This window comes from Triturus cristatus, chromosome 1_1 (genome assembly GCF_964204655.1).
Source record: "Triturus cristatus chromosome 1_1, aTriCri1.1, whole genome shotgun sequence".
Classification (NCBI taxonomy): Eukaryota; Metazoa; Chordata; class Amphibia; order Caudata; family Salamandridae; genus Triturus; species Triturus cristatus.
In genome coordinates this window covers 92146783-92173594 of record NC_140579.1, presented here as the reverse complement: position 1 = coordinate 92173594, position 26812 = coordinate 92146783, and the positions used below count along the sequence as shown (strand labels likewise).

Here is a 26812-nt window from a genome sequence, read left to right as displayed (position 1 = left end):
TGAAGATTGAAGGCAGGAAAGGCTGGATTAATTCAAGTCATATCAAGAAATTTCATGGACTTCCTGCAGATGTAAACAGCCCACCTCGTGTGTCTTCACCCATTGACTCAAAACTTCCTTTTGTTGAACAGAGTAACTCTGAACACTATAAACTAAAGCTTAGGCCCAACCAGTCGAGCAATTTGATTGTTTAAGTCCTCTCCAAGGTGAAGCGGTTGAATTGTCTCTGACATGTATCCCTTGGACCTGAGTAGAGAAAACACCCGGAAAATGTTGAAACGACAGGCGTATTGTAAATCACTGCGTAGCCACTGCATAGTGACATTATTAATCTTGTTTTTCTTGAGTCTTTTAATAATTACTGCAAGTATATTGTTGCACATATATTACCCTATTTCTAGACATGTTTACAATGTTACTACTGAACATTCTTTTAGTGATTTACCTCCGCATGAATTGTCTTATAGACTTGCGCTGCGCAATAACACTTTCATTAGTATGTTACATCATTCCCATCAGACTAGTAATGCCACTAATTGTTGGGTGTGTGGCCGGCTCCCTCCCTATCAGAATTATGAAGGAGTCCTGCCTTTCTTTCCACATCCGTTTACACATAATGGCTCCTGTGGAGCATGGTTTAGTTTAATCAATTCCATAGACTCAGACACAGCAGTTTACCAAGATCATTGGGTATGGGGAAACCTGAACCTAGTTTTACTCAAGGTCTGCTACCCTGACAAGGAGGGTCGCCCCAAAAGAACAGGAACTGATCTAGAAAATGAAGTATATGGATTAGGTAATTTTACACCTAATCTCATGATTCTAAATGTCGAATCCGAAGTTGAACTAGTCTTACCCACCATGTCAGTATTCCCAGCGAAGGGTGAATTGTGTGTAAGAAAGGTTGGTTCCATACATATGGGCCATAGTAAATGCACTACTACAGTAGAATTCAGTGATCAAGGCAAATCTTCATTTAGAGCTTATCGCCACTCCTACTTTATATGTGGTCAGACTGCATATATGCGTCTACCTCTAGATTGGGATGGTACCTGCTACATTGCATTCCTTTTGCCACCTGTTTTCCTAGCTCCTCCTGATTATTACAGAAATATTCATTTAGTACACAATAGAGAGCGGAGAGATCTCCCCATTGTCGATTACACTGAGACGGCATGGGACAAGTATGTAGATTTTAATAAAGGCATCTTTCCCTATATAGGTACTGTTACTAATAGTAAGCTGATACGTAGATTAACTAGAACCCTTGAAGCAGTAGTGAATGAGACTATTTCCGCCTTAGGCAATTTAACAGAAGAGCAGTCTGCTATGCGGATTGTTGTGCTTCAAAATCGTCTTGTCCTTGACGTCATCCTAGCTGATAGGGGCGGAGCTTGTAGGGTCATCGGATCAAGCTGCTGCGTATTCGTACCAGAAAATTCGCCATCAGTATATAAAGCCATCACTCGCCTTCATAAGATTGTAAACCAGATACACCAGAACCCAGGCACTTGGACTTGGTCTAGTTGGTTTTGGAGTGTGATATCAGCCTGGGGATGGAGAGTTTTATCCTTCCTAGGTATTGGCCTTCTCATACTATTCAGTTGCTGTCTATGTCTACAATGTGGACCAGCGATTTGTGGTCTGTGTGCCACATCGTGTATTCCACCACCAAGATTTCATTCATCACGGAAGAAGAAAGAAGAACAAATGATGTTATATGAACAGATCAATGGATTGATGAAGATTGATATCTCTTAACGGGCAAGTAGGGGACAAGGAGGGAATGTGGAAATATGGATTTTTCTGGTCAGTTATGTCCCCTATCTTGGACCCCAACGGTTCTATGTGCATGTCACAAGTACATGTATGTTCCCTCCAGTTCCAGTTATGAAGACGCAAATACATGTGCGTCCACCGTCAACATGTCCTCTGTCAGATCCGCCATGAATAGGCCGGATATTCCATTCCTAAATATGAAAGGCCACCGGCTTTGTATGGTTCACTTATGCCATTTTACAGTCCAGGCAAGTAGGCCCTGATTCTGTCATCAAACTCCTTTTGCCTTCTGCCTCTGAAAACTCGAGTCTGAGCCTGCATCTGTGACCATGAACTTTGTCTCATTCTCTGCGCGGCTCACGAAGCCTGACATCAGCCTATTCTCTGCCAAGAACTGTATTTCACCTTCGAATTATCTGCTTCACTCCTTAGCCGATGCATTCCTGTCTAGCAAATTAAGTAAACATTCTTCCAGCTACTGAGCAAAGGCTCGGCTTCTCTGTCCTCATGCAAGTAATTCATAGCCCTGTTACCATGGAATATTCCTACCCCCTCGCATTCAGTGTAGACACTTAGACGCTTGTACACGCACGCACAGTCAGTATAGAATAGATTCTGTCCGAGAGTCCTTCTTTTGTGGATAACATAGTTCTTTAAACATAGGATGTTAGATATGATTCGGGATTAGGTTGACTTGACCCCCCAGACTTTTCGTCTCCACATGTAGAGCTAAATGTCAAGTCCCCTTCACCCCCTAGTTGCACGTCAATTACACGTCATGCTGCTGCGCGCGCATCTATGCCAAGTATTATCTTATAGATCCACCTATATGTGACATCATAACCAATTATGTTCCTTTTTACTCCTTATTACACCCATTTTCGGTTACGCATATGAATCGTCATTTTCCTTATCAATTGTTACGCCTACTACATTTGCTTCATTGTAATGTATGTGCTATAAAAATCATTTCTTGTCAATAAAGTATGTACTTCACTTCCTGAACCCCCGTGGTGATGGAACTTGGAGCAACCGATTATAATCGACCATTGGAATAAAGCCCATTCCGAACCTCTAATACCACGGATTCTGCCTCTCATTTTACTGAGCTATTTTATTATGTTTCTGTATCAAATTAAGTCCCGGTAAAGGAATTTTATTTACCACACAACAACTAGACCGCAGTCATTACATCCCTACCAAACTCCGGGGTCTTCTTTTCCTTCCTTCCCCCCCCCCCCAACAATACTCTGAAACATGTATAATAGTCACCTTACACATTTTGTTGTGGTTTTGATACTTGCGCTTTCCCCTGATGTCGGTGGTTGGGTCTCAGCCGGCATGCAAAGTCTCTCAGTCTTTGGCTGGGCTGGGGATTTGGCCTCAATCCATACCTCCCCGAGCGGGGTCCCTCGCTCGGCGTCATAGCCCGAGGGCTACCAGTGGCTGCCACGGGCATGGGAACTGCCACAGCCCCCCCTGGTGTGGCTGGCGTACGTTCCACGGTGGCCTCCTCTTCCTCTTCCAGCACAGCATTCTCTAGGGGCAGCCCTTCCTCGGTGGCCCCTCCGCCGTCCACCGGTGACATTGCTCTGAACCAGGAAGCGTTTCTTGTCACTGTCTCCCCTCCCTTCCTGGCGGTGACCATGGTCCCTTTTACGGCCTCGACAGTCCAGAGGCCGGGTTCGAAACGGGTTTGAAATTTTCCCCCGGGCCGCCTATTTTTAATGATCACCTGCGTTCCCAGCGAGGGTATCTTGGATGCGGCCCTCCGGCGGTGACTGGCTCGTCTATTGCTTTGTTCGCGTCTCTCCTGGGTCCCTTCCTGGTCGACGGGCACCGGTGCCCACTCCCGGCTACTGGGGAGGAGGTCCCTCCTGGTCCCTTGGAACATGAGGCTCCACGGGCTCCTTTGGGTGGTACAATGTGGCGTGCTCCTATATTCCCTCAGGAATTCATGAAGTCGTTGCTCTGGGTCAGCCTGTTCCACCATGGCTATGCGGAATGTCTTGTTTAGGGTGCGCATAAAGCGTTCCACCTCCCCGTTGGCTTGAGGCCATTGGGGTGTGATGCGCCTGTGCCGGATCCCTCTTTGGCTGAGATAGGTGGCAAATTCCGCGCCCTGAAACGGTGGCCCATTGTCACTGCGGAGTTCTTTGGGGTAACCAAACATGGAGAATATCTTCTCAAGGGCGGGCCCCACCTGTCCAAAAGCCGTGGACCTCACCTTCTCTGCCACGGGGTATTTGGAGTACGCATCTACCACCACTAGAGTGTGCCCCTCGCCGGGGAAACTCCCAAAGTCCACGCTAACTTTTTCCCAGGGTACTAGGCTGGCATCCTCCGTGATGATGGGTTGGGGTCGGTCCGGCTCGCCCGTGAGCTGGCAGGCCAGGCAGCTCCGGACATGTTCCTCGACCATCTGCTCCAGCCCCGGGAACCACATTTTCTCTCGGATTCTGGCCTTCATTTTGGTGGTCCCTTGATGTCCCCCGTGGGCAAGTTGGATCGCCCGCTGTCTCAGGGACGACGGGATGACTAGCCATGGGCCGCATAGCAGTATGCCATCTTCTGTAGCACTTAGTTCGTGCCGGATGCGCCACATCCGGGTGAGTGATTCTCTGTCTTCTTGCGCCCATGTGTTTGCTTGGTGTAGGTATCCCGTCCATGACCCATCTTGGACTGCTTTCAAGGTCTGCATGTACACTGAATCCATCTCAGCCCCCTCTTTGATGTCATCCAGTGTCATGTTCTGGGGGCATGCAGTGAGGGCAACCCACTGAGCAAATTCATCGCATGCTTCATCTGTCCCCGTCTGATCCGGGGCCGGTGGGTGACGGGATAGATGGGTGACGGGATAGAAAATCCGCCGGGTTTCTGGCCCCCGGGCGATACACTACTTCCATCTCGTACGGCTGCAGCTGGACCGCCCATCTCTCTATCCGCGGGGGCGGATGGGGTGAGGTTCCTTTGAATAGGGGCACTAGTGGCTGGTGGTCGGTGACCATTACAAACGGATGACCTCGTAGGTATAGATGGAAGTGGTTGCAAGCCCATTTTATGGCGAGCGCCTCACGTTCAATTTGGGCGTACCTTGCCTCGGTTGGGGTGAGGGCTTTGCTGGCAAAGCTTAGTGCCGTCCACTGGCCCGGCCCTTGTTCTTGGGTAAGTACCGCACCCAGCCCTGCGGGGCTCGCGTCAACCAGTACTTTTGTCCGCTTCTTGGGGTCGAAGTAGGCCAGCGTGGCCTTTTCCAGTAGTGCCGTCTTAATCCCCTGGAAAGCATCCTCCTCTTTCGGTCCCCACTTCCACGGGGTGTCTGTTCTCGTCAAGGCGCGAAGCGGTTCGCTCCACGTTGCCAACCCCGGGATGACCCTGCCGCAATAAGTGGCCATGCCAAGAAAACTCCTGACTTCCGTGGGTGACGTTGGGGCTGGAGCGTCCTTGATAGCTTTGGATTTTCGAGGATCCACCTGAATCCCTTCCTGACTAAACACGTAGCCGAAGAATTCGATCTTTGGCTGAAAGAACTGGCACTTGTCTTTGTGTAATGTCGCACCATGAGCACTCAGTCTCCCAAGGGTATCTCGCAGGTGTTTGTGATGTTCGGCCGCCGTTGCCGAGTGAATGAGGATGTCATCGCTGACATTGATGACTCCCGGCAATCCAGACAGCAGCTCCCGGATGGTATTTTGAAACACCTCGGCCGCTGAGGAGATCCCAAAGTTAAGTCTTTTGTACCGCCGGAGCCCTATGTGGGTGCTGAATGTGGTTATGAACCTGCTGTCCTCAGCCAGGGGCAGCTGGTGGTAGCCGGCGTTCAGGTCAATCTTCGAAAACCATCGTGACCCGTTTACATTGGCAATGATATCGTCCATTGTTGGGGTCAGGTGGCGTTCCCTCTTGATGGCACGATTTGGCAGTCTCATGTCTATGCACAACCTAATGGCTCCGGGTTGGCGCGGTTTCTCTACAATCACCATGGGTGACACCCACGGGGTGGGACCCGAGACTTTTTCGATAACTCCCAGGTTTTCCAGGTTCTCCAGTTCTTTTTCCATCACGGGCCTCAAGTGAAACGGGATTCTGCGATGCCTCAACGCAGTCGGCTTGATCGTCTTGTCGATGTGCAATCATATCGGGTCACACTTGATGCATCCCAGGCCCTTGAAGAGTTCTGGAAATTGAGCCAGTAGTTCATCCACCTGGTGTGTTCGGACCCGGTGTGCGAAGGCTATCAGCTTCAGATCCTCTGCCGTGTGGCTACTCAGCAGTGTTTCTGCCTCCCTGTCGATGATGTGGACTGTTGCTGTTACTTCGACTTCATCAGCTTTGATGGGTACAATCATCTTCCCTTTCAGTGGGAGAGGGGTGTGGGCCGAATACGCAAAGATCCTTGTCCTGGACGGTATTATCTATGGCCTGGGTCGTAGTTGATTGAATTGCTGCAGTCCCATCACATTCACTGTGGCCCCGGTGTCGATTATGGCCTTTATCTCATTCCCTCCCAACTGAACAGTGCACGTCGATTGTGGCCTCCTCCTACGCTTCAGCTCCTGTGCGAAAGATATAATGTGCACCTCTTCGTCCTCGGAGTCGGAGTAGTCGTCCACAGTTGGCAGGTATTTTTCTTCGGCAACCCTGGCTCCTTCCGGGGGCATCGGGTCATCTAGAGATAGTTGTTGCACCGCTTTCGGCAATGATTTGGGTTTCCACTGTCCTTTGGTGTGGTTTCGCCGTCGACAGACAGATGCGAAGTGGTTCGGGACCCCACAATTCGTGCATGTTTTTCCCTGTGCGGGGCATTCTTTGGCTGCATGTGGTTCATATCCGCAGTATCCGCATTTTGCTCGTGAACCTTCCTTCCGAGCGCCCCTGTGGTTCCTGTTCTTGGCCGTCGTCTTTACCGCATCCACCTTTTCCGTCTTGATGTTGTCGCACTTTCCCGAGTGTTTGTTCAGGGCTTAGTCCATGGCGGTGGCCCTCACCGCTGATAGGTCGTGCGACCGAGCTAATATGAGTATGTCCTCAAGCGAGATGCCTGGTTTTCTTAGGATCAAACCCCTTAGCGTCTTATCCCTGCATCCTTGGATAATCTGTCTTCGTATGGCTCTGGGTTGGTCTTCATTGGTGCATGTACTTGCGAGTTCCCTCACCCGCGCGTAGAATCGGTCCATAGATTCACCTTCCCGCTGCCGTGCCTGCCCCAGTTTAAATACCTCAAAATCCAGATTCAACTGAGGGTCAAAGTAACCATTGATAGCCTGGACAGCCGCATCGTAGTCGTTCACCCTGCCAGTATCAGGTAAGTGCTTGAAAAGTTTGAAGATTTCCTCCCCTGCATAGTGGAGTAACAACGACCTCTTGATCGCCCCATCCGTCTCCCTAGATGCCATGAAGTAGTTCTCTAGGCGCTCCAGCCAGAGTTTCCACCTGGGGGACGCGGTTGACGGGTCCTCGACCTCGCTAAAAGGTGGCAGGACTCCCGATGCGGCGTGCTGGTATGGGATGTGGGCAGGAGTCGCCGGTTCGTCGTCGGCCATGGCTTGACTCCCTCTGGTATGGGTCGTCGAGTTTGCTGTGCTTCCCCCACTTGGCTCCCTGCTCCTCCGTGTCCCGATGTGATGGTCGTATCACCCCGCCCGGGTGTGACAACTCTCAGCGTTTGGCTGTGGTACCTCCTGCTTGTGGGGTGATTTGGCAAAATCAGGGAGTGGCAGCGATGATTTACTTTGGCCCCTGCTTGTTGGTGACCGGCTGGTGTTGGCCAATATTCGTCGTTGTTGTATCTTGTGGGGTGATTTGGCAAAATCAGGGAGTGGCAGCGACGATTTACTTTGGCCCCTGCTTGTTGGTGACCGGCTGGTGTTGGCCAATATTCGTCGTTGTTGTATATATTTTTTTTGTTCCTCCGGGCCCTCCTGGGGTTGTCCTCGCTGTCGCGCGCGCCTCCCTCCTTCCTTTCGCGCCTTCCCCTGCCACGTGCTGGCCGGGCCTCCTGTTCGCGCTGCCCGCGTGTGTACTGGTAGGCCGTTTGTTACTGCGCATGCGCGCAGGGCTCCTTATCGTGTGGGTCGCGTTCCGCGCGGCGGTTCCGCTCCTTCCCGCTTTGTTGCGCCTTGCTCGCGCCTCGCCTGCCCTTCTGGACCCTCCACTGCTCACAGGGGTTGGGCCGTGTGATCTTCGGGCCCGCTCACCTCTCGATCGTGCTTTGGGGTCGTGGGAGTCCCCGGTGCCACCCCGACCTTCTCAGCTTGTCGTTGTCGGGTGGGTGTGCGTGGGACCGGATCCCATCCTCGTCGCCAGTGTCCCGTTCTCCGTAGCTCTAGGGGCTGTGAGTATGTAGGGGCGGATGTAACAGGGTACGGGGAATGGGGAGAGTGCAAAAACCATCCACACTCAGTTGCTGTAGTCGGAAGCCCTGCCCCCGAGCGGGCTGCCTCCTTTTATTGGCTCCCCGCAGGCCACGCCTGGCCTGCGGATGTAGGGGTGTGTGTTCGATGTCGCTACAACAACTAGACCGCAGTCATTACAGGGGGCAGTGTACAGCACACTGGAAGTGCAAAAGTGAGGACGCATGCTCCACAATCAGCCCTTTCTTTGCGATTCATAAAAAATGCACAGCCTGGCCCACGTCAGCCTGTGATTATCTCCGGTCGGTGGCGTGGCATGTGCCCGACCCTCCCGGGTCAACCTCCGCCTGGCGTCCGAGGTGCTGAACATGCAGCAGACTTGAGCAGCACCCCTCCCTCCTCTGCAGGATACTCTCCACGGTTGCGGAAGGGGCGGGGCTGCAGCGTGAGCTGGGAATAATAGGTCTTATCAAGGAGGAGGCGGAGCGCGCTCAGGAGGCAAGCAAAGACATGGATTTACTAGGGAGACAGCCACCGTCCACGCCCAGGGAGATGCGCCGGTGGCCCGTTCATGGACGGTGACTTGGTTCCTGGAGACCTCGGAGGATGCACGGGCGTCCCCTCGGGGAGGAGATGGGTCCCCCTCCCAGGCACGGGTGGCTGTTGTTCATCACCACCTTGAGCGTCCTTGCTCTGCGCCTGGCTGCTCAGCAGATAGACAAGCACAAGATTAGAATAGTTAACGGACTGGTTCCAAAGCTAAACATCCATTTAGTATAAATCCTACAACCTGATTTTCATTGCACAAATCACAACTGGAGGACCTTAAAGTAAGACACACAAGAGAAAAGTAACATTAATACGCGGTAGATGTTAAACACCACATACTTAGGGTATGTGTTTACTGAGATTATTGAAAGAGTTGACCAGCCGTTTCTTGTCAGATTTTCGAGAATTTCTATTAGCCTTATCTAAAAGCTATCAATAAACATGAACATCATAACTTTTCTACTCTCAAGAACGGCGGAAATCACACTCCACAGGTTCCTGCTGCAGATCAACATTCAACTCTGAGCCAACTGTTCGCACTGTTCGCATGTGAACTGGCAAGGAAGTGAATAATGTACATCAGAGTCGCCATGTTTCCTGGGAATCATGCTTCACTGGAGGGGCTATGGGGAAGAAAGCTCACAGAGAGCACTCCTGTTAGATGCCACCCACGCTCACCACTTCCTGTAAGCAAATGTTGATTCAGAAATGAAGAGGGACCGCAGGACTGCCCATCAAGAAGATGCAACACTCAATAAAAAGGCTGGCCGAGTGTGATTTGTCAGTGTACAATCACATCTGATGAAGATCGGCAGACAGAAAGAACTTTCCTCTCCCTAATGCTGCTAAAAACCAAGACAATATTATTCTAGACACAGGAAAACTAAAAACAATGACATAATGTGCCCAGCAACTCTGTTGCTAAAAACTCATAAAAACTGTTGAACATCTAGATTGAATTCTCCTTTTACCCCAAAAGAGGGAGGTCTCTTCAGTGCATGCGAGGAGACTCCTAGGGCTCAAAGGGGAAGGTGTCTGCTGAGGAAGGGAGGAGAAAGAAGAACACTACCTCATGCTCGAAAGTCCGGGAGATGCGACCTCCACCCTCTGGTGGCTGGCCCGTGATGGGTGCTTGTGGAACCTTCCATCACATTCAACGCAGAGCGCCAGTTGACAGGTGGGACAATGTATTGAGGTGTCCTGCTCCCCACAGAGCCCACAAGAGCTCAGGGACCCTGTGGAAGAGAAGAGCTTACTAACAGCTTATACCAGCACTCCTACCATGTGTAGCATGCGTTCCACTACTGCCCAATGCGCACTGTTCCTACATCTGTCCCTATGACTTACCACCAGCACTCCAAATGCCCCTGCATTTCAATAGAACCAGTGACCATTCCTTACAAAGCTTCCGGTATTGCATTACCTAGTTTGCAGCTCCTACGCGCCAAATAGCATTCCTGCACTATTCACCTACAGCTCCCACACCTAGCAATCCTACAATGTTCCTTACAACCCCCCACAGCCAGCGTTCTACATCATATCAACGTTATAACTCCCAGTCACTGTAACTACATCATTCCCAACAGTTTACCCATAACCAGCATTCCACGGTTTTTCGAATAACATTTCCCTCAGCTCCTAGATACCTCTCTGCAATGCTCATACAACCAAGAACTTCACTCCCTTCTGTAACATTCCTACACCATTTCCTACAGCCGGCGCTTCTAAGCCATTCCCAAGAGCTCTACTATCATTCTTTGCAGTCTCCTGCAGCTGGTGCCCCTTCACTGTTCCGAACAGCACTCTCAAATCATTCCCTAAGGTTCATCTCACTGCCAGGTCTCCTCCATTATCCTCTACATGACCTGATATTTGGGAAGGTGCAGTGGGCCAGCAGCGGCATCAGAGGGACTTTACCTGCAGACTGAGGGTTATGTTGATCGCTGGGAATTTGCTGGTCAGCCTGTCTGGGTTTATCTCGAGTCTGAAATGGATCCACAGCAGGAGTAGACTAAAGGGCAGAGAAACAGAGCAAGTCTATTATTCAAGAGTCAAGCTACACGCCTTGCCCTCCATGACTTTCTCCCCTTTCGTTGGGGCTCTCCCCTTCCAACTCCATCATTTCTCTCTGCTGCGTCCCCCCTAAACACGGCTCTCTTTTTGGACACAATTCTAAACACCTTTGGATGAGCAGGGATGGGATATTCACTCTGTGGAAACAATCACAGTTTCAGGTTTACGACCTAGAACATGTGCAGTCCTTATAAAGTGGCCACAGAGAGAAATCTGGGATTCAGTTCTTCTGGGGTTTGAGCAAAATCATTTCAGTACAAAGTAGTACTCAATGCCTCCTCCTATTAACGCACACAGGATCAGATGCCGCAGGTTAACCGGCACATTTGTGTGATTCCCGGAAGTAAATTTCCTCAACCAAGATAATGGCAGGCAGAGCAAAATGAAAGCTTGTTCTTCTCCACACATGCAAGCACAAAGGTAAACATATTACATGCCTTTGAAATACTGGAGGACATTTAAATATAGAGTGAAGCACATTCTCGATTCCTGCAGGCAGTTCAAACAATCGCCAATCAATCGGTTCTGTTTAACGACTTTACTTATCTCCTCGGCGTGAAAACTCAGCTTGTCCCGCCCTTCTCAATTCCGCTCTATTTGATTCACACACTCCCATTTATTACTCATTATATAGTTCAATATCTCTTTTACTGCCAAACTAGACGAGTCCATCTCACCTTCTAGTAACTATTCTTCTTTACCAGCTCCTTTCTCTCACTCCTGTCCCTCTGAGACCTTACATTTGCTATCTTCCTCTAGGTCCTATGTCACTGCTCTCTCCACCCAAACCATCTCCCACTGTCATCCTGTTTCACGACTTCTTTCTTCAATACTCAAGTCCTTGCAGCCTCTCGCATTTGCATTCCCTGGGCCCATTTTACCTCTGAAGAAGAACTCTCATGCAGCAGTTCCCGAAAGATCTCTGGGTGAGGATGTGTGCCCTGAAAAGAGAAAACAATCATGGGTGCCGAGAATCGAGCGGCACCTTGAAATAGAAAGGAACCTCCTAGAGTAGGACAGCTGAAATAAGAGAGGCACAGGGATGGATGCCACAGCATGTGGCAGATTAAATCCCAACTCCCTCTCTGTCCCTGGCTTTTTGAACCTCATCTCCAAGGTTTCGTTTTATGGTTTTACATGTATTCCTGCAGCTTTCCTGCAGCAGCCCTCCTACAAACGCTCAATTATCTTTAGCGACTGCTGAAAGGCGAAGAAAATGAATTGCTGCTGAAGTCCAATTTAGTCTTTCCTGCCTGAATTACGACATAACCATTGGTGTCAGGTTTTTTTGTGCTTCGGTTTGCATTTCATTTCTCAGAGTTTAAACCAGCAGGTTTTTGTTGTGTTAAAAGCAAGTATTAGCGGTTCTACTTGTAAACAACTTTAAGTAAGGTATTGTTTGCTAACATGAATGTACTAGCTGTATCCTGATACATTAACATATGTATGAGTGATAGGCTTTGTGGCCCACCTTGGGTGATGGTTCAAAACCACAGTACAAACCATATTCATTGGTATTGCGTCTTGAACTTCTTACCCTGGTTGTATGTAGGTGACTACTGTCACCAAATGCACTCAATTGGAAGTGTGCATTGCCGTTTGCTGTATGTAAGTAAATATTGAATGATTGTCCTCAGGTGAAACCCGCAAAAGAACACTATATAAGTTAATGCATTTAACTGATAAACCGTATCCATTTTGCAGCATTACATGTGTGGTGTAGGTCACCCAGCCATCTTGGTATGTCCATTTATTTCTGAGGTAACTGAATACCCAATCTCTACGATGTCAGGAGCACGAGCCAGACCTGGAAGCTGAGAATATGCGATCTAGAGCAGTGATTCCCAAACTATTTAGAACACCGACCCTCTTTCTAGAACGGCTAACTCACATCCCATCTACCTTAACGGGCTTGAGCAGTGGTGCTTTTTTCAGTACCTAAAGCATAGTGTTGCAGGGCATTGTCTCTTATAGACAGCACATTTTCCATTGATTTGCCCACTCATTTTGCACAGACATACAGTTTTACTAATAAAACTATCTAGCACACAAATGAGGTGTGGAAATCGGCTTTCTGCGAATATTTATCATTTGTGCATCACCAAGTAAAGTATCTTGGGTCGTTGTGATCCTATTAAAATCTGTTTCCAGCACACTTCAGAATTACAAATTAAATGTCATTAAGTTTTGCTTTCCTAACTGCTGAATGCATACAGTTTATTTACAGGTATTAGTATTTTGTTTTGTGTTGCCTTTCCTTTCACAATCCCTGTTCTCCATCAAGATTGTCACATAATTCAACTTAAAAACTCCTCTCACTTTGCAGTCAAGTAAAGATAAGTAAACATCAATCCCCAAGTTAGAAGTATAACCATCAATTTGTCCGAAGACATAGACTGACTTTTGACCTCTGTCTTTGAAGCACCAGCAAATGTGACTAGATAAACACATCATTTAAAGGCATCTTTATTAATTGCTCTGACTTTCGTGACTTACCAAAAACCGGCTCGTGGCTGTCCCACAGTTTGGGAGACTTTGGTTTGCCATGCGACATGTGAGAGCATTTAGTAAGCCCGTACATCTCTTGGATTTGAGAGTCTGTAATGTTGGTGAACTGACATTTGTAGGATGCTTCGGAAGGGTTGCCAGGGTGAAGTAGGCTGCTTTCCCCGTAAGAGAGGTGGGAAGATTCCTTTGGTGCATATAGACAAGGAGAGGTATTAGTGGTGGTGAAGCAGTTGAGGAGACTGTGGTCGTGGTGGAGGCAGTGGCCTGGGAGGCGGCAGTGGCCGCGGAGGAGGCGGCAGTGGCCATGGAAGAGGCGGCAGTGGCCCTGGAGGAGGAGGCAGTGGCCCTGGAGGAGGCGGCAGTGGCCCTGGAGGAGGCGGCAGGGGCCCTAGAGGAGGAGGAAGTGGCCCTGGAGGAGGAGGAAGTGGCCGTGGAGGAGGCAGAGGAAGTGGTCATAGATGAGGAGGTGGAGGTGTTGGTGCAACAGGGAGAGGGCTGGTGCCCTTGTATCTCTTGTGTTTGGGAGCTGAAGGATACTCTAAAGCAATTTTGTCCTTCAAGGTGAGCTTCCGCTTTCATGGCAAAGTCTCTGCTGGCTTTGGAGGCAGCATAATAAAGAGCTTGTCTTTCTGAACAGGGGTGAAGAGGTGTTGCTACCATGCACCCAACTCCTCCTGCAGCTGTTGGAGAAAGGGATATTTCAACTCCTCAGAGACGTTCGTAAAGGGTTTTTATTTTTGCGCTAAATGCCCTCCCTGAGACAAAGGAGTTCTCAAAGTCGAGGATGGTTTTGGGGCCTGTGAGAAAGTGGCTCTGTATATACAGTTCCCAAATAGGTACAGGGTGTACAGAGTCCACAGTCCCCAGAGGTTTGGCAGAGGCTAAAGTTAGATATAACCTTACTCTCTAAAGTGGTAGCTTGGTCGAGCAGTAAGGCAGTATCAGAGGACAGTGTAAAGCATTTGTTGCACACACTCAGCCAGCAAATGGTCTCAAACACTCAATAACTGAACTCTAGGCCAATGGTTTATATATAAAAAATATATGCTTGTTTTATTTTAGAACCAACAATAGGTATTAAAATATACTTTCTCAGAATGAGATGCTTTATATAAATACTTTTGTAATATGCAATTGACTTTTGTAGAAAGTTACAATTGGTTGCAATAGGCAACACAATTTTAAACACAATCATGCATTGAGTTCAATGGAAGTTTCAAGTTATTTGCCACAGATTACTTTTAGGATTACTTTTGGAATTCCAGGACTGGATCCTAGATTCAGTCCTGGGCCAGTACTTGGAATCAAGTGATAAAAGTCGACTTAATTACTGTGATGATTTTTAGACAATATTTTGCTATTTTAAAAGTTGACACTTAGAAAATATTTCATAGAAAACAGTCAATGATTCCCTATGGCAGAAAATTCAAGTTGCAGGTATAGTAGGTTCTCGTTACTTTTGTAATCCAGTACTGGGTGCCTAGACTCAGTACCGGGACCTTTATCCAAAACAGGTAAGTAATTACGTTTTCAGATATTATACGATTTTTAAAGAATATTTAAAGATTGCAGAAATTGACACTTTGAAGAAATTTCACAGAAAAACAGTCAATGATTTCCTATGGAAGAAAATTGGGTTACTGGTAAGTACAGTTGTAAGTATTTTTCAAAAGTCAGTGCTGGGCACCAAGATCCAGCACTCGGAGCTCACCTAAGAGCAGGTGAGTATTTTCGTTTTCGTTACTCGGCTGATTTTTGGTGAATATTTTAAGTTTTGAAGTCCACACTTCGAAGAAATTTCAGGAAAAGCCAGTCAATGTTACCCTATGGAGAAAATTTAGTTATCGGTTTAAAGGTAGGTACTCGACTGGCAGAGTTAACGTTCTGGGCATAGACTCAGGGGTCTCCCAGGGTCAGGTAGGTACAGTTGGTTCACCCTCAGTTGCACAAGGGTGGCCGGGTGCAGAGAGAGTTAGGCCCAATGTTATCCTATGAGAGGTAGGGGGGCCTTGGTTGGTGGCTGCTGACTAGCAGGCCACGCGGCTGTGGGAGCTGGGCTCCTGGTCACTTACTCAGGGCAAGTGGGGAAGTAGATAGGTGTAGAGGTTGCACTGCCAGGGCCACTCGGGCGGCTGGGTGCAGGGTGCTTTTGAGCCTTCAGGCGCTCAACTGATTTCAAAGGGAAATCTCCGGTTTAGAAAAAGACTGCAAGCTCGGGGATGAAGATTCTTCAGGTGCCACCACCACTTCGAGAGGTAAGTTGGGTAGTTGGAGGATAGGTAGGTACCCCGGGATTGGGCACAGGGGGCCGCGGGGCGCCGGGTGCAGGGGTGCCGTTAGGTGTCGGGAACTCTTACCCTCTGTTGATCGCAGTTGGGGGGCACCTTGTTCTGAGGCTGCAGGCTTCTTCAGGAGTGTCGAGGGAGGTCCTTGGGTGCCGGACTCGGGGTCACAGTCGCCGTGGGGTCGTCCTCATGGTCTTTGTTCACTCTGGCACAGGCCAGGCTTGGCTGGTGCACTGTGTGCTGGGTTCGCGGGTCCGGGCTGCTGCCAGGGATTAGAAGTAGATTTTGAGTAGAGCCTCTACATCATGGGAGTCCCAGGGGTTTAGAGTCAAAAGGTAGCCAGGTCCTCCGGGGTTTGTGAGGTTGCTGGCCACAAGAGATGCCGGGTTGGAGCAGTTTCGAGGGTCGACAGGCCGGTAGGGCTGGGGACAAAGCAGTTGGTGTCTTCCGCTTCTTAGCAGCTGCAGGGCAGATCTTCTTTCTTCTAGCTCTTCTTCGGATTTTGGAATCTGGAATCTAGGGAAGGAAGGTTCAGGGTGCCCCTAAATACTAGATTTAGGGGCGTTACAGGTAGGTGAAGGGCAGGGACCAATGGGTCCCTGTCCTGGGGTGGGTACACCACCTATCCTGCCTCTCTCCTGTGGGAGGGGGGCAGTAGCCTAATCCTGATTGGGCAGGGCTCCCCATCTTCAAGATGGCGAGAGCCCGGGGATGTGCTTCACCTCGCCTCCCCCACCCGAGGGGTGGGGTGGGCAGGCTGGCACATCCCCTGTCCTTATTTGGGGATTCCGGACAAGCTTCCCGCCAGAGTGGGGGGTTGCAGTGGCCTGGGTAAGCTCACAGAGGCGGCATACCTTTGAAGCTTCCCCTGCCCATCCTGGGGGAGGAGATTTAGCACCTCGCCCAGGATGTGCATTGTTCCAGACCCAGGAGAGCAGGGGCTCTCCTACCCAGGGGTCCAGCAACATGTCTGCTGTGTGGCAGCCTAGGCAGCCTCAGAACAGACGTGGATTGTAGGTTAGGTTTCAGGGGACCTCTCTAAGATGCCCTCTGTGGTGCTTGGTACATTAAATCCCACACTGGCATCAGTGTGGATTTAATGTGCTGAGCAGTTTGATACCAAACTTCTCAGTCTTCAGTGCTGCCATTATGGTGCTGTGGAGTTCGTGTTTGACAAGCTCCCAGCACCATGTACTCTTAAATGGCAGCACTGCACTTACAGTGCCCAGGAATGGACCTGGGTACTGTAGGGGCACAGGGCTCCTGTCTCTGTGCCCACACCACTGGCATAGGGCACCCAGCTAGAGGGGTGGCTGATGTATGCCAAGGCAGTGTAGGTTGTGGGCATGGCACACAGGGATGTGTGTCATGTTGTCTCTCCGTTTTGTCTTGTACCCAGACACTCAGCTTGCCAGGGCAGTGTGTGTGTGTGTTAGGGTACAGGGCCTCTAAGGGTGGCACAATGAGTGCTGCAGCCCTTAAGAGGCCTTCTCTGGTCACAAGGCCCTGGGTACCTAGGGTACCATTTACCAGGGACTGACATGTGGCCAGGGTTTGCCAATTTGGGATTCTAGGTTTTTAGGGAAGGAACATAGGCCCTGGGCACCTGATTGGCAGGAGTCCAGGGCACACTCAGTCAAAGTACATTCAGCAATTCAGCAAAAAGTGGGGGCATACCATGCAAGAAAGAGGACACTTTCTCACAGGGCTCACATGGGGTTCGGTGCTGATGGGGGCTCCAGTGCCAGCACCGAGGAGCCCCCCAGCTTCAAAGTGACCCAAAGCTTGTGCAAGATCTTTGGACTCGATGGACAAGCTGGATTTGTGCCCAAAGAAGAGAGCATTGTTGGCTCCAAAGGCTTTGAACACTACCTACCAGGGCCCGAAGGCAGTGCGGGTTCGGCTGTCACATACAGAAAATCTGGTGCAATACTTACCCATGTTAAAAGGTTTGTTTATATCATATAGTTCTGTAGATACACATGCTCTGCAAACTCCTTCCATCTAGTGTTGAGCTTGGACATGTGCATGGTGATTCTCTCCGAAAGAGTTTTCCAAGTTACAAAGTATAGTGACTCCTTCCTAAGCTAGCAATGCACATGGGCATCGACTCGATATTAGATTGTGTTATTTCCGCAATCAGGTTTGGACGTGTACCAACAGGGCAAGGTGTTCACGACTTCCAGCCCTTTCTTCGGACCCAAGCGGTAGTTTCCACTACTGTAGAAACAGAAGAAACTTGAATGAGCAACACATGTGCAGTTTTGTTTTCCAGACGGCGTTCTCCTAAAACCAGGCCTCCTTTCGATGCCTCACTGCCAGGGTTGCGGGCCCTTACAGGAGCTCAGCGCACCTCGCCTCAAAGTCTTAGTCAACAACAATGCACATACATTGATGGAAAGGGTACCTTTCCAGTACTACCCACAATGCCACTCCAAATTCATGTGGATTAATCACCACAAGGTCTGCCTCCAGATTTGGTCTGGTCTGACATTAGTCATGTCAGACAAGAACAAGAAAGCACCACGTGCAAGGCCTGCCTCAGCTTCCGGGAGAAGAAGACCCTTCAGTGCTAACACAAGTAGAGGTAGACACATCGGAAGAAGCAGGAATCGGACGACACCCTCAACATATTAGGGGAGCACAACATCAAAGAAGAGGAAGAAGCCGGCCCCAGTCAGAGGCGCAGTCCCTCCAATCATCACCCAACTCAGAGGAGCCATTCTCCTCCAACTCGAGCGAACATGTAAATGCTCCGAGCGCCATTTGCATTTCTGTAGGTTCTAGAAACATGATGAGTCTTCCTTTGTTCGCCCATTCTGGTACCCTGAACAGTCAACATGGTAGCTATTTGCTGACCTGCCCATAAGTGAGGCATCTGTGGTAATAGTTACCTCAGCGGCTCTAGCTGAGACTGTTTGAAGTCATACCCCTGAAGGTCAAACCTTGGATGGTGGTTGAGGTATGGTAAGCAAGTGTAATCTTTGTTCTGTATTAACGTTTTTCTGGCAGCGCAGAAGGTGTCCCTTCCTCAACATCAGAGACTAAGATGGGCCTTTGTCTTCATAGCAGGCTCCTTTGGTAAACTCGGAGCCAAAAAAAATAGGCGCTTTGGGTGTGGTCTTGGTGCTGCATTCTGAAACGTGTCCAGAGACACACTCCCCCTGACAGCGAATTGTCTTCTTTGTTTTGAAAGCCTTAAAGGCCAAACATTTCAATTCCTTATGGTCTTGAGGGAGGCATAGGTTGCAGACCAGATGCTGCCCTCAGTGCTTACTTTGAGCCTGTGATTTCCAGTGCTTGGCACCAGCACTTGATTATCAACACCGGCACTTACAAGAGTCCGCCACATGTGGGCACAGTCTGTAATTTAAAATGAGCACAACAGGTGGTGGGGTGGGGGGGAGGTTCGTGGCCAACCGCCGAGCAGCATGGCCGCTTTCTGAAGCAGCTCCGAAAAAGCACGCCCGTTCCGGCATGCATCCGTCCATCAATCCACAGTGAATAGTGTCAAACCTCAAAGAATCGAACTCCGGAATGCATTGTGAGTCGATCAAGCCGTGAAACTGCCGATTCCAACTAGTTGTGCCGGTGACTGACTCGCTGACGTACTTCGCTTGCTGAAGCGGGTTTGGCGTGGAGGGAGGGGCGCGCAGGCCCTGATCGCCAGCATCCACTCAGCCCCGTATTGTCGACCCCTGAGAAGGTCGCCGTGTCTGCACCCATCCGCTGTGCCGGGGGGACGGGACGATCGACAGCTCCTAAAAGCCGCGGGCGTTGTTTCTTGCCTGCCCAGATGGGGCACGCACAGTGCAAGGACCGGTGGCCGCTCGGGCCCCCGGCACCCAGGTGAGGAGGTCTTGCCGTAGCCTGCGCCCTACAGAAGGGCGTACCGCAGCTTTCTCCAGCGCTGGGACTGTCCAGACCCCCTGGTGCCGTTGGTGCCATAGTTGACTGTGTTTGGGACCCCCTGTGTGCACCAGGAACAAGAGCGCCCAGGTCTCGGCCACATTGGAGGCACAGTGGGAAAAAAGTGACCTTGGGGCTCGCGGATGGGCTCAGCTGCGTGCAGCCTTTCTCCTGTGTCTAGCCCAATGGCTGGATTACTCTTTGCCTGTCTTGGAGCTGCCTGTGCAGTGGGGGTGGTGTGATCCCTTGGTTTTCCTGGCTTTGGGCCGCCGCTGCCCTGTCGCATTGATGTCCGCTTCTCCAGCACTCGCCAGTACTGAGTCAAGTATTGTGGCCCTCATTTTTATCACCTACCAGCTGCATTAAGTTGTGGCCTCCCCGTGCGTGGAGATAGAGGCGCCCAGCGCATCCTTCCTCAGTCTGGTGGACTGTTATTTACCTGGGCGCTGAGTATGGAGGCTGTTTGTGTTCCATACTTGTTGTATTGGACTTGGGGCTTGAGCGCAGAGGGGCATCTTGAACTCCAGCATTCCTTGACCCTGGTCATCCTCCCCTTGATACCGTCGGCATAGTCCCCACCGGACCAAGCTGTCCAGCCGGGGCAAAGGGAGTGGGTCAGCTCCTAGATTCATCACATTGCAGTAAGGAGGGGTGAGCGTGACATTATCGCCGCGGTCGGTGGCTACTTGGGGGCCAGTTGCCTGATCGCAATCCAGAGTTTTGCGGTCGGTCTGCCCCATGTTCTCCGGTGCACGGGCCTTCTGACACAGCAACGTTTGGTCTGCTTGTACTAAATACAGCCCTGAGGAAGGGCCCCATCGAGCTGTGCTGCGCAACACAATACTTGCTACCCACCTGCTTGCCCCTTGCCTCCCTGCTCGCTCCCCACCTGGTGCAGTCTGGTTATAGCTGTGGTTCGCAACTCCAAGGCCACAGTGCAGGCTAAGCTGGAGAAGTTTGCCTGGGACAAGGGCCCCGGCAGAGTCCAAAAAGGTGGCAATGCTCAGTCGGAGAGTCAATCATCGGAGGAGGGGGCAAAAGAACAGATGCTGCTAGACATCCTCACAGCTATCACCACGGTCTGTACGTCGCTGGAATCCAGGATTGATTACGTATCCTCAGAGGTGTACCTCATCAGAGCGGACATGCGCTCCATGAACACTAGATTGAAAGTTGTGTAAACGAAAGCAAGCTCGTTGGTCACCGACACTTCTGACCCGCAGCGACGGGTGGACGACCTTCAAACTACAACTACTAAACTGGAGATGCAGCTGGATGAATACAAAGGGCGCTCTAGGCGCAACAACGTTCGAATACTGGGGGTGCCGGAAAAAGCAGAGGAGCCGGCAGTGGACTTATTTCTTGAGGAGCTTGTCACTACTTACTTGAAACTGACGAAGTTGTCCAATGTATTCTCCGTCGAGATGGCACACCCAGTACCAGGGGGCAGACCGACGCCCGGAGCCCACCCCCGCAGCCAATAGTTGCCAGGATTTTCAACTATAGGGACAGAGACATTATCCTGCAGACAGCTCGGGTTGCGCCCCCACTTGAATTCCAGAACAGCACGGTAACTTTCTTTCCCGACTTCACCCTCAAGGTGCAACAACAGCGGAGCAGCTTCTTGGATGTCAAACGTGCGCTCCGGGAGAAAAATATTAAATACGCCATGCTGTTCCCGGCTAAGTTGAGGGTTGAGTCGGAGGGGAAGGCCTGGTTCTTCGCTACCCCTGAGGCGGCGTGGGACTGGTTGGATGGCTGGGGCTTGGTAGGGCGAAAAATCACCGCACTCAATAGCCTGGCAAGGAACGGGTCGTGAACAGCCCAAGCAGCATGACGCGCTGAGCTCCTCTCCCAAAACTTTCCAATTATGAACTGGGAGTGACTTTAACTAAACTTATTGGCAGCAAATCATTAAGCGCAATTCATACAGCTGACCCTGCCTTTCAAGTTTACACACACGTGATATTCTCACGCTCGTACTTTCAGCGAATTAATCTGGGTGAACTCGTCTACCCTCAGTTGTTTTCGGAAGCCCTCAATTGCTCTTCCTTGCGCTACGAATAATTGCATCAATTCAGCTTGCTCACCCGTTATATGTCCTGATGATGATCTCGAACAGTTGAGATCGAAACGCCGTTGACCCTTTACAACAAAACTCTTCCTATTCTATTGTGACGGAACGAGCAGCGAATACCGTCAGGAGTGCCCCGGGGGTACTGAGCCAACGCGACTGGTGTGGACTCTAGCGACGGCCAGGGGGCGGAGTCCTAGGGAGCACGTAAACCCGGAAGAAGGAACAGCCGGCGTGGTATGCCAAGAAAACGAGGAGTTCCACAGAGACCGAGAGGAGGAAGTCGAGAAAGGGTCGGGAGAGACGAAGGAGGCCGGTCGGACAAAGGCTCGAGGCGACGACGAGAGGGCCCAGACAAAAACCGGGACGGACCCTGAGGAAGGCGCCACGGACGAGACGGCCGGGACCTTGTCATCGGGTCCCGGTTTCAGGCAAGTGGTGGGAAAGACCGGGCGCTCGCTGATAGGGTGGTGGCAAGCGCAATCCGGCTTCTCTGGTTTATAAAGGGGAGTGGGCAGAACACCGGAACGACAGGGGAATAGAGTACTGCACCTCTCTCTTACGTTTTGTTTCAAAAGCGGGCGCAGCCAAGGCCAGGGACCGTCCTCATTTACCTCCAACGGGATTTCCCCCGGAAGAAAGGGCCCGGGGACGGGAGAGGGAGGGATTCACCCCGAAAGGCAGCTTAGGCTCCGCTGGGAGTCTGGGAAAATAAGAAATAGTGAAAAGCCTGCGCGCGTAGGAGTAATAAGGGAAAGGAGGAACCCTGACCGGCTCTTCTTTTTTTACCGAGGGGGACGCCTGGCGGGACAACTTACGGAGGCAGCACCCTAGCAGAGACCGACAACCGTGCGGACCCTACGGAGCTCCAGACATAGGAACTACGACGAAGAGCCAGCCTCAAGCGCGAACAAAGTCCACGATTGTTCATTGTAAACCACCAATAAAAACTTATATACCCAGCACCTCTGCCTCGTCCAGTTTGTGGGGCGTGACATCTATAAAGTTGCTTTAGGAGTTTTACACTATTGTTGTCAATGCGATGCCTTTATTTTAAACTTCATCATCACTCTGCATGTCACGCTTCTTTCACTTATTGTGCAAGCACCTGAATTCTATTGTTGTGGAAATAAAGGTTTCACATGAACTGACTTATGTCCTTATGTACATTATTAATGTTTGTGCTCCTTTAAAATAATTAATCTTCAACTCTCTAACCATAAGTGCTCTCCTTAGGGTCACTTTATTATTGGACCTTTTGGCCACACCCGAACCATTGTTTTTTTACCACATATTTCACCCCAGGTTCACGTATTGGGGTACCCTTGTTTTTCTTAAAACATGGAACGTGAATGGGCTGGGGGATAAGATCAAACGGGGCATAGTGCTCCAATTCTTAAAGCAACACTCCCCCGACGGGATCCTGTTACAGGAATTGCACCTGCTTGGGAATGCCTGTAGGGCCATGTCAAAATGGGGATTTAAATTGGTGGCGCAGTCGGCTTTTGGGTCTGGCTCCCGGGGAAAGGGTATAATGGTACGGAAATCGTTCCCTATGTCAATTGACATTGTCCGCAGATGGCCTAGGTAGGTTCGTAGCTACTTCCGGGACCTGGGAGGGAAGTAAATTAAACCTCCTCTCGGTTTATGTGCCACCTGGCCTACATGCCCAGGCCTTCGCAGATCTCCTCTTGGGGTTACCGGAAGGTAGAGTATTAATCGGAGGCGACTTTAACTCCATTGCCTCTGACTCCCTTGATCGTTGGCCCCAGAGAGTCCTGCCCCCTTCCCGTGTGCAGATTCACAGCTTCCTGGGAGCATTGGGCCTGGTAGATGTTTGGAGGAAATTGCACCCAGTTGAGAAGCAGTATACATACTATTCTGGAGCACATCGCAATATGTCCCGTATTGACTATGCCTTGACGCTAGCACACCAGATCGATAGTCTCAAAGAAATACAGCACTTAGCCAGGGGCATTTCTGATCATTCTCCGATCCTGTGTCGCCTGGAGGTGGGGGAGCTCATCACAGGCCGTACGGCCCTGATTAACCCCTGGTATCTCAAGATTCCTCAGATCAGTGATAGGATCTTGGGCGACTGTCCTCTATTTCAGGACAACGAGGGGTCGGTTGAATTACCAGTGACGCTGTGGGAGGCCTACAAGACAGTTATTCAGGGTGGCTCTGGCTCAAATCGCGAGACTGTGGAAGGAGAGGCATGCGGACATGACCCACTTGGAGGGGGACATTGTACGGCTTGAAGGTACACTTAGAGTGCAGCATTCGGAGGAGACGCGACAGGAACTGCAAATCAAAACTAAGGAATACACTGACTTAGCTACTGATCCCGCCAAATTACATTACAGAGCTACACTCAGTAGGATTTACGAAGTAGGTCACAAAGCTGGTAAACTGCTGGCTTGGCTAGACCGTAGCGATTAGGCCCACAGTGTGGTGGTTGAAATAGAGACGGACAGCGGTCCCCACCTCAACGCCCCACAGGACATAGCCGATGTCTTTGGCCAGTACTACCAGGCCATTTACACACCCCAAACCCCGCATACGGAGGACGAGGCATCCTCCATTCTGCAGTCATCTTGTTACAATCGCTTACCGAGGACTAGCGCCTTGACTTAGACATCACTGAGACGGAGGTTGAGAAAGCTATCCATGACTTACGTGGGGGGAAAGCCTGTTGTGCCGAGCTGCTACCATACGGGAAAATGTAGTAGTGGTGTCTCGACGCGGCTGCAGCATTTGACACCATCGAGTGGCCCTACATGTTCGAGGTGCTCCATAAACTAGGTCTTGGCCCTGAACACATCAGATGGGTTAGGTTCCCCTACCAGAAACCACTAGCCCAAATAGTGGTCAATAACAGGAAATCTTCCACGTTTGTACTTGTAAAGTGTACTAGGCAGGGTTGCCCCTTGTCCCCGCTTCTCTTTGCCCTGACCCTCGAGCCATTGGCGATGTAGGTCCGTAGAGACCCTAATATCAGGGCCCTCAAGTGGACCTCTGGTTGGGAGAACCGTATATCGTTATACGTGGATGATATCTTGCATCGCCGGCTGCATCCCTAAATAGAGTACTGAATATCTTTTGGGTGTTCGGAAGATTTACTGGTAATAAAATGAACTGGACTAAGTCTGAGCGCTATATGCTCAGTGGGGCGATGCCCCAGTTCCCCCGGGGATTTCAACTAGTGGAAGCCACAGATGGCTTCAAGTACCTGGGGATCTGGGTCTCTAGGGACCCATCCCGGTTCTATGAGAGTAATATTCTACCGCCCCTGCAGCGCCTTAAGTCTGATGTCTGACATTGGAAATCACTCCCTCTGTCTCTCTTAGGGTGCACGGCCCTATTTAAGATGATATCCCTTCCGCAATTTATATACGTTTTGCAAAACACTCCTCACTGTGTTGACTCCTCGTACTTTAAGGAAATAGACTGTCTTCTACGGGACCTGCTCTGGGAGGGTAGACCCTTCCCCCCCCCCGATTGCCACACACAAGCTCACGCTGGGGTGGTTCGATGGGGGAATTGAATTACCAAACATTAGGAAATACAATTGGGCATCACACCTTGCAGCGATCAACTAGTGCACATATAGACCTCCGGGCGACCCCGCCTTCCAGATCAATAGGTGGCCCTTGCCGGGTGGGAGCTTTGATGGGGCACTGTACATGCGCACGTTGAAGCCAGCCTTGACCCGCCCCACCGGACATGTGGTGCAGGTGTGGAAAGCAGCTACGAAGAGCTTGGGGTGGGCGGGCACGATTACACAGGCCACAAAACTCTGGAACAGCGAGCAACTTGGTAGGCTGATCCTCTCGAAGGGCTTCGATCGCTGGGATCTTATTGGTCTATCCAAGGTGGGGGACATGTGGAAGTCAGTTGCTGTTATTCCCTTTACGCAGCTGCAGTAGGAATTTGAACTGGCGCGTTCCAAATATTTTCGGTATTTGCAAATTAGGCATGCTCTGCTCGCCGTGCTCCCCAGAGGAGAATCACTCCCGGAGTCCTTCCCGATCGAGGATAGGGTGCTAGATGGTAACTTGCCGGAGAAGGCCATATCGATAATCTACAAGAAGCTGATCAATAAATGCCCGACTGCCTAGTCCAGCTAAGGGCAAAATGGGATCACGATGTTGCAGGTTTGGATGATGAGGAGTGGCTGGCAGCAGTGGCCTCTCCTCGTGAGGTGGCCATTTCCTTGAAGCTCCGCCTAATACAGCTAAAGCTCCTGCATAGATCCTACCTGTCTGCTCCACTACTGGTTTGTATGGGGTAGAGTACAGATGGTGGTTGCTCCAGGCAATGTGGGCAAGAAGGTCCCTTTATCCATACACTCTGGGAATGCACGACTATTCAAAGGTATTGGGCGGCATGTGTGAGACTCATGGAGGGGGTCCTGGGACAGAAGATAGACTGTAATATAAAGCTGGCTATCCTAAATGCCTGGGGCCCAACTGACCTGAATTCCAAAGAGCGTACTTGAGTAACTTTGGGCTTGATGGTGGAAAAGCGGAATATTGCAAGATTGTGGAAGGCCCACATCCCGCCAAACCTTGCGGACTGGAGTAATGATATGGACTGGTGTATGGTCCCTGAAAAGACTGTATATGAAGCTAGGGGGTGCCCGACCAAGTGGTCTCCGGTCTGGGACAAGTGGAACACCCACAGGGGAGGAATAAGACGAGAGAAGAAAGCGTCCCAAGAGATCTTAACATGCTACAATTGTGATTATAGTCATGTTGCCATTATTTTGCTATGTATCTCCCTTTATTATAACTGTTGCCATTTCTTGTAATTAATACCTTTTTCAAATGTAATACCTTATTTTCAATAAAAAGAACCGTTACAAAAAATGAAATGAGCACAACAGCAGTTGTGTTATAATTAACTATTCAAAAAAATTGACTGATACCTGCTGCTGAAGCCATTTCTATAGCTTTGGGTGGCCTGGAATAGTTTGAATTGTCACACTTGTAGGCATGTGATGGTTATTCCTTGTGTTGGTTCTGTAATTGGCGGGGCTGGCAAGGAGCAACCTGCAGTGCAAGCAGCAGAGGCCTCCGGAGAAGGACCCTGCCACTTACGTTTTTACAAATTAAGCGCTGGCTGGCCCACGCACAAAATTTTGAATTACACTTCAGACAGAAATGGAATGGTGTTTCATCCATACCTCACCCCCAAAAGAGTGTCTTATAAAACCAGATTTCGAAAACCATTCCAATGTAGGCAGACTTCGTAGTGGCGAGGTAAATGATAAATCTTTC

The 26812-nt window shown here is 50.2% G+C and overlaps 1 protein-coding gene across 1 annotated transcript in view; it reads right to left on the bottom strand.

Annotated features, from left to right (window-relative positions):
* LOC146869584 (E3 ubiquitin-protein ligase RNF31-like) overlaps positions 1-26812 on the bottom strand; it is a 275447-nt gene that overhangs the window by 144125 nt on the left and 104510 nt on the right. Inside the window, exons 5-7 of the mRNA XM_085654296.1 lie at positions 11636-11695; positions 10599-10692; positions 9751-9916 (exon numbers count right to left, since the gene is read on the bottom strand). Of these exons, the coding sequence (XP_085510422.1) occupies positions 9751-9916; positions 10599-10692; positions 11636-11695 (320 nt within the window). The remainder of the gene's footprint in view (positions 1-9750; positions 9917-10598; positions 10693-11635; positions 11696-26812) is intronic.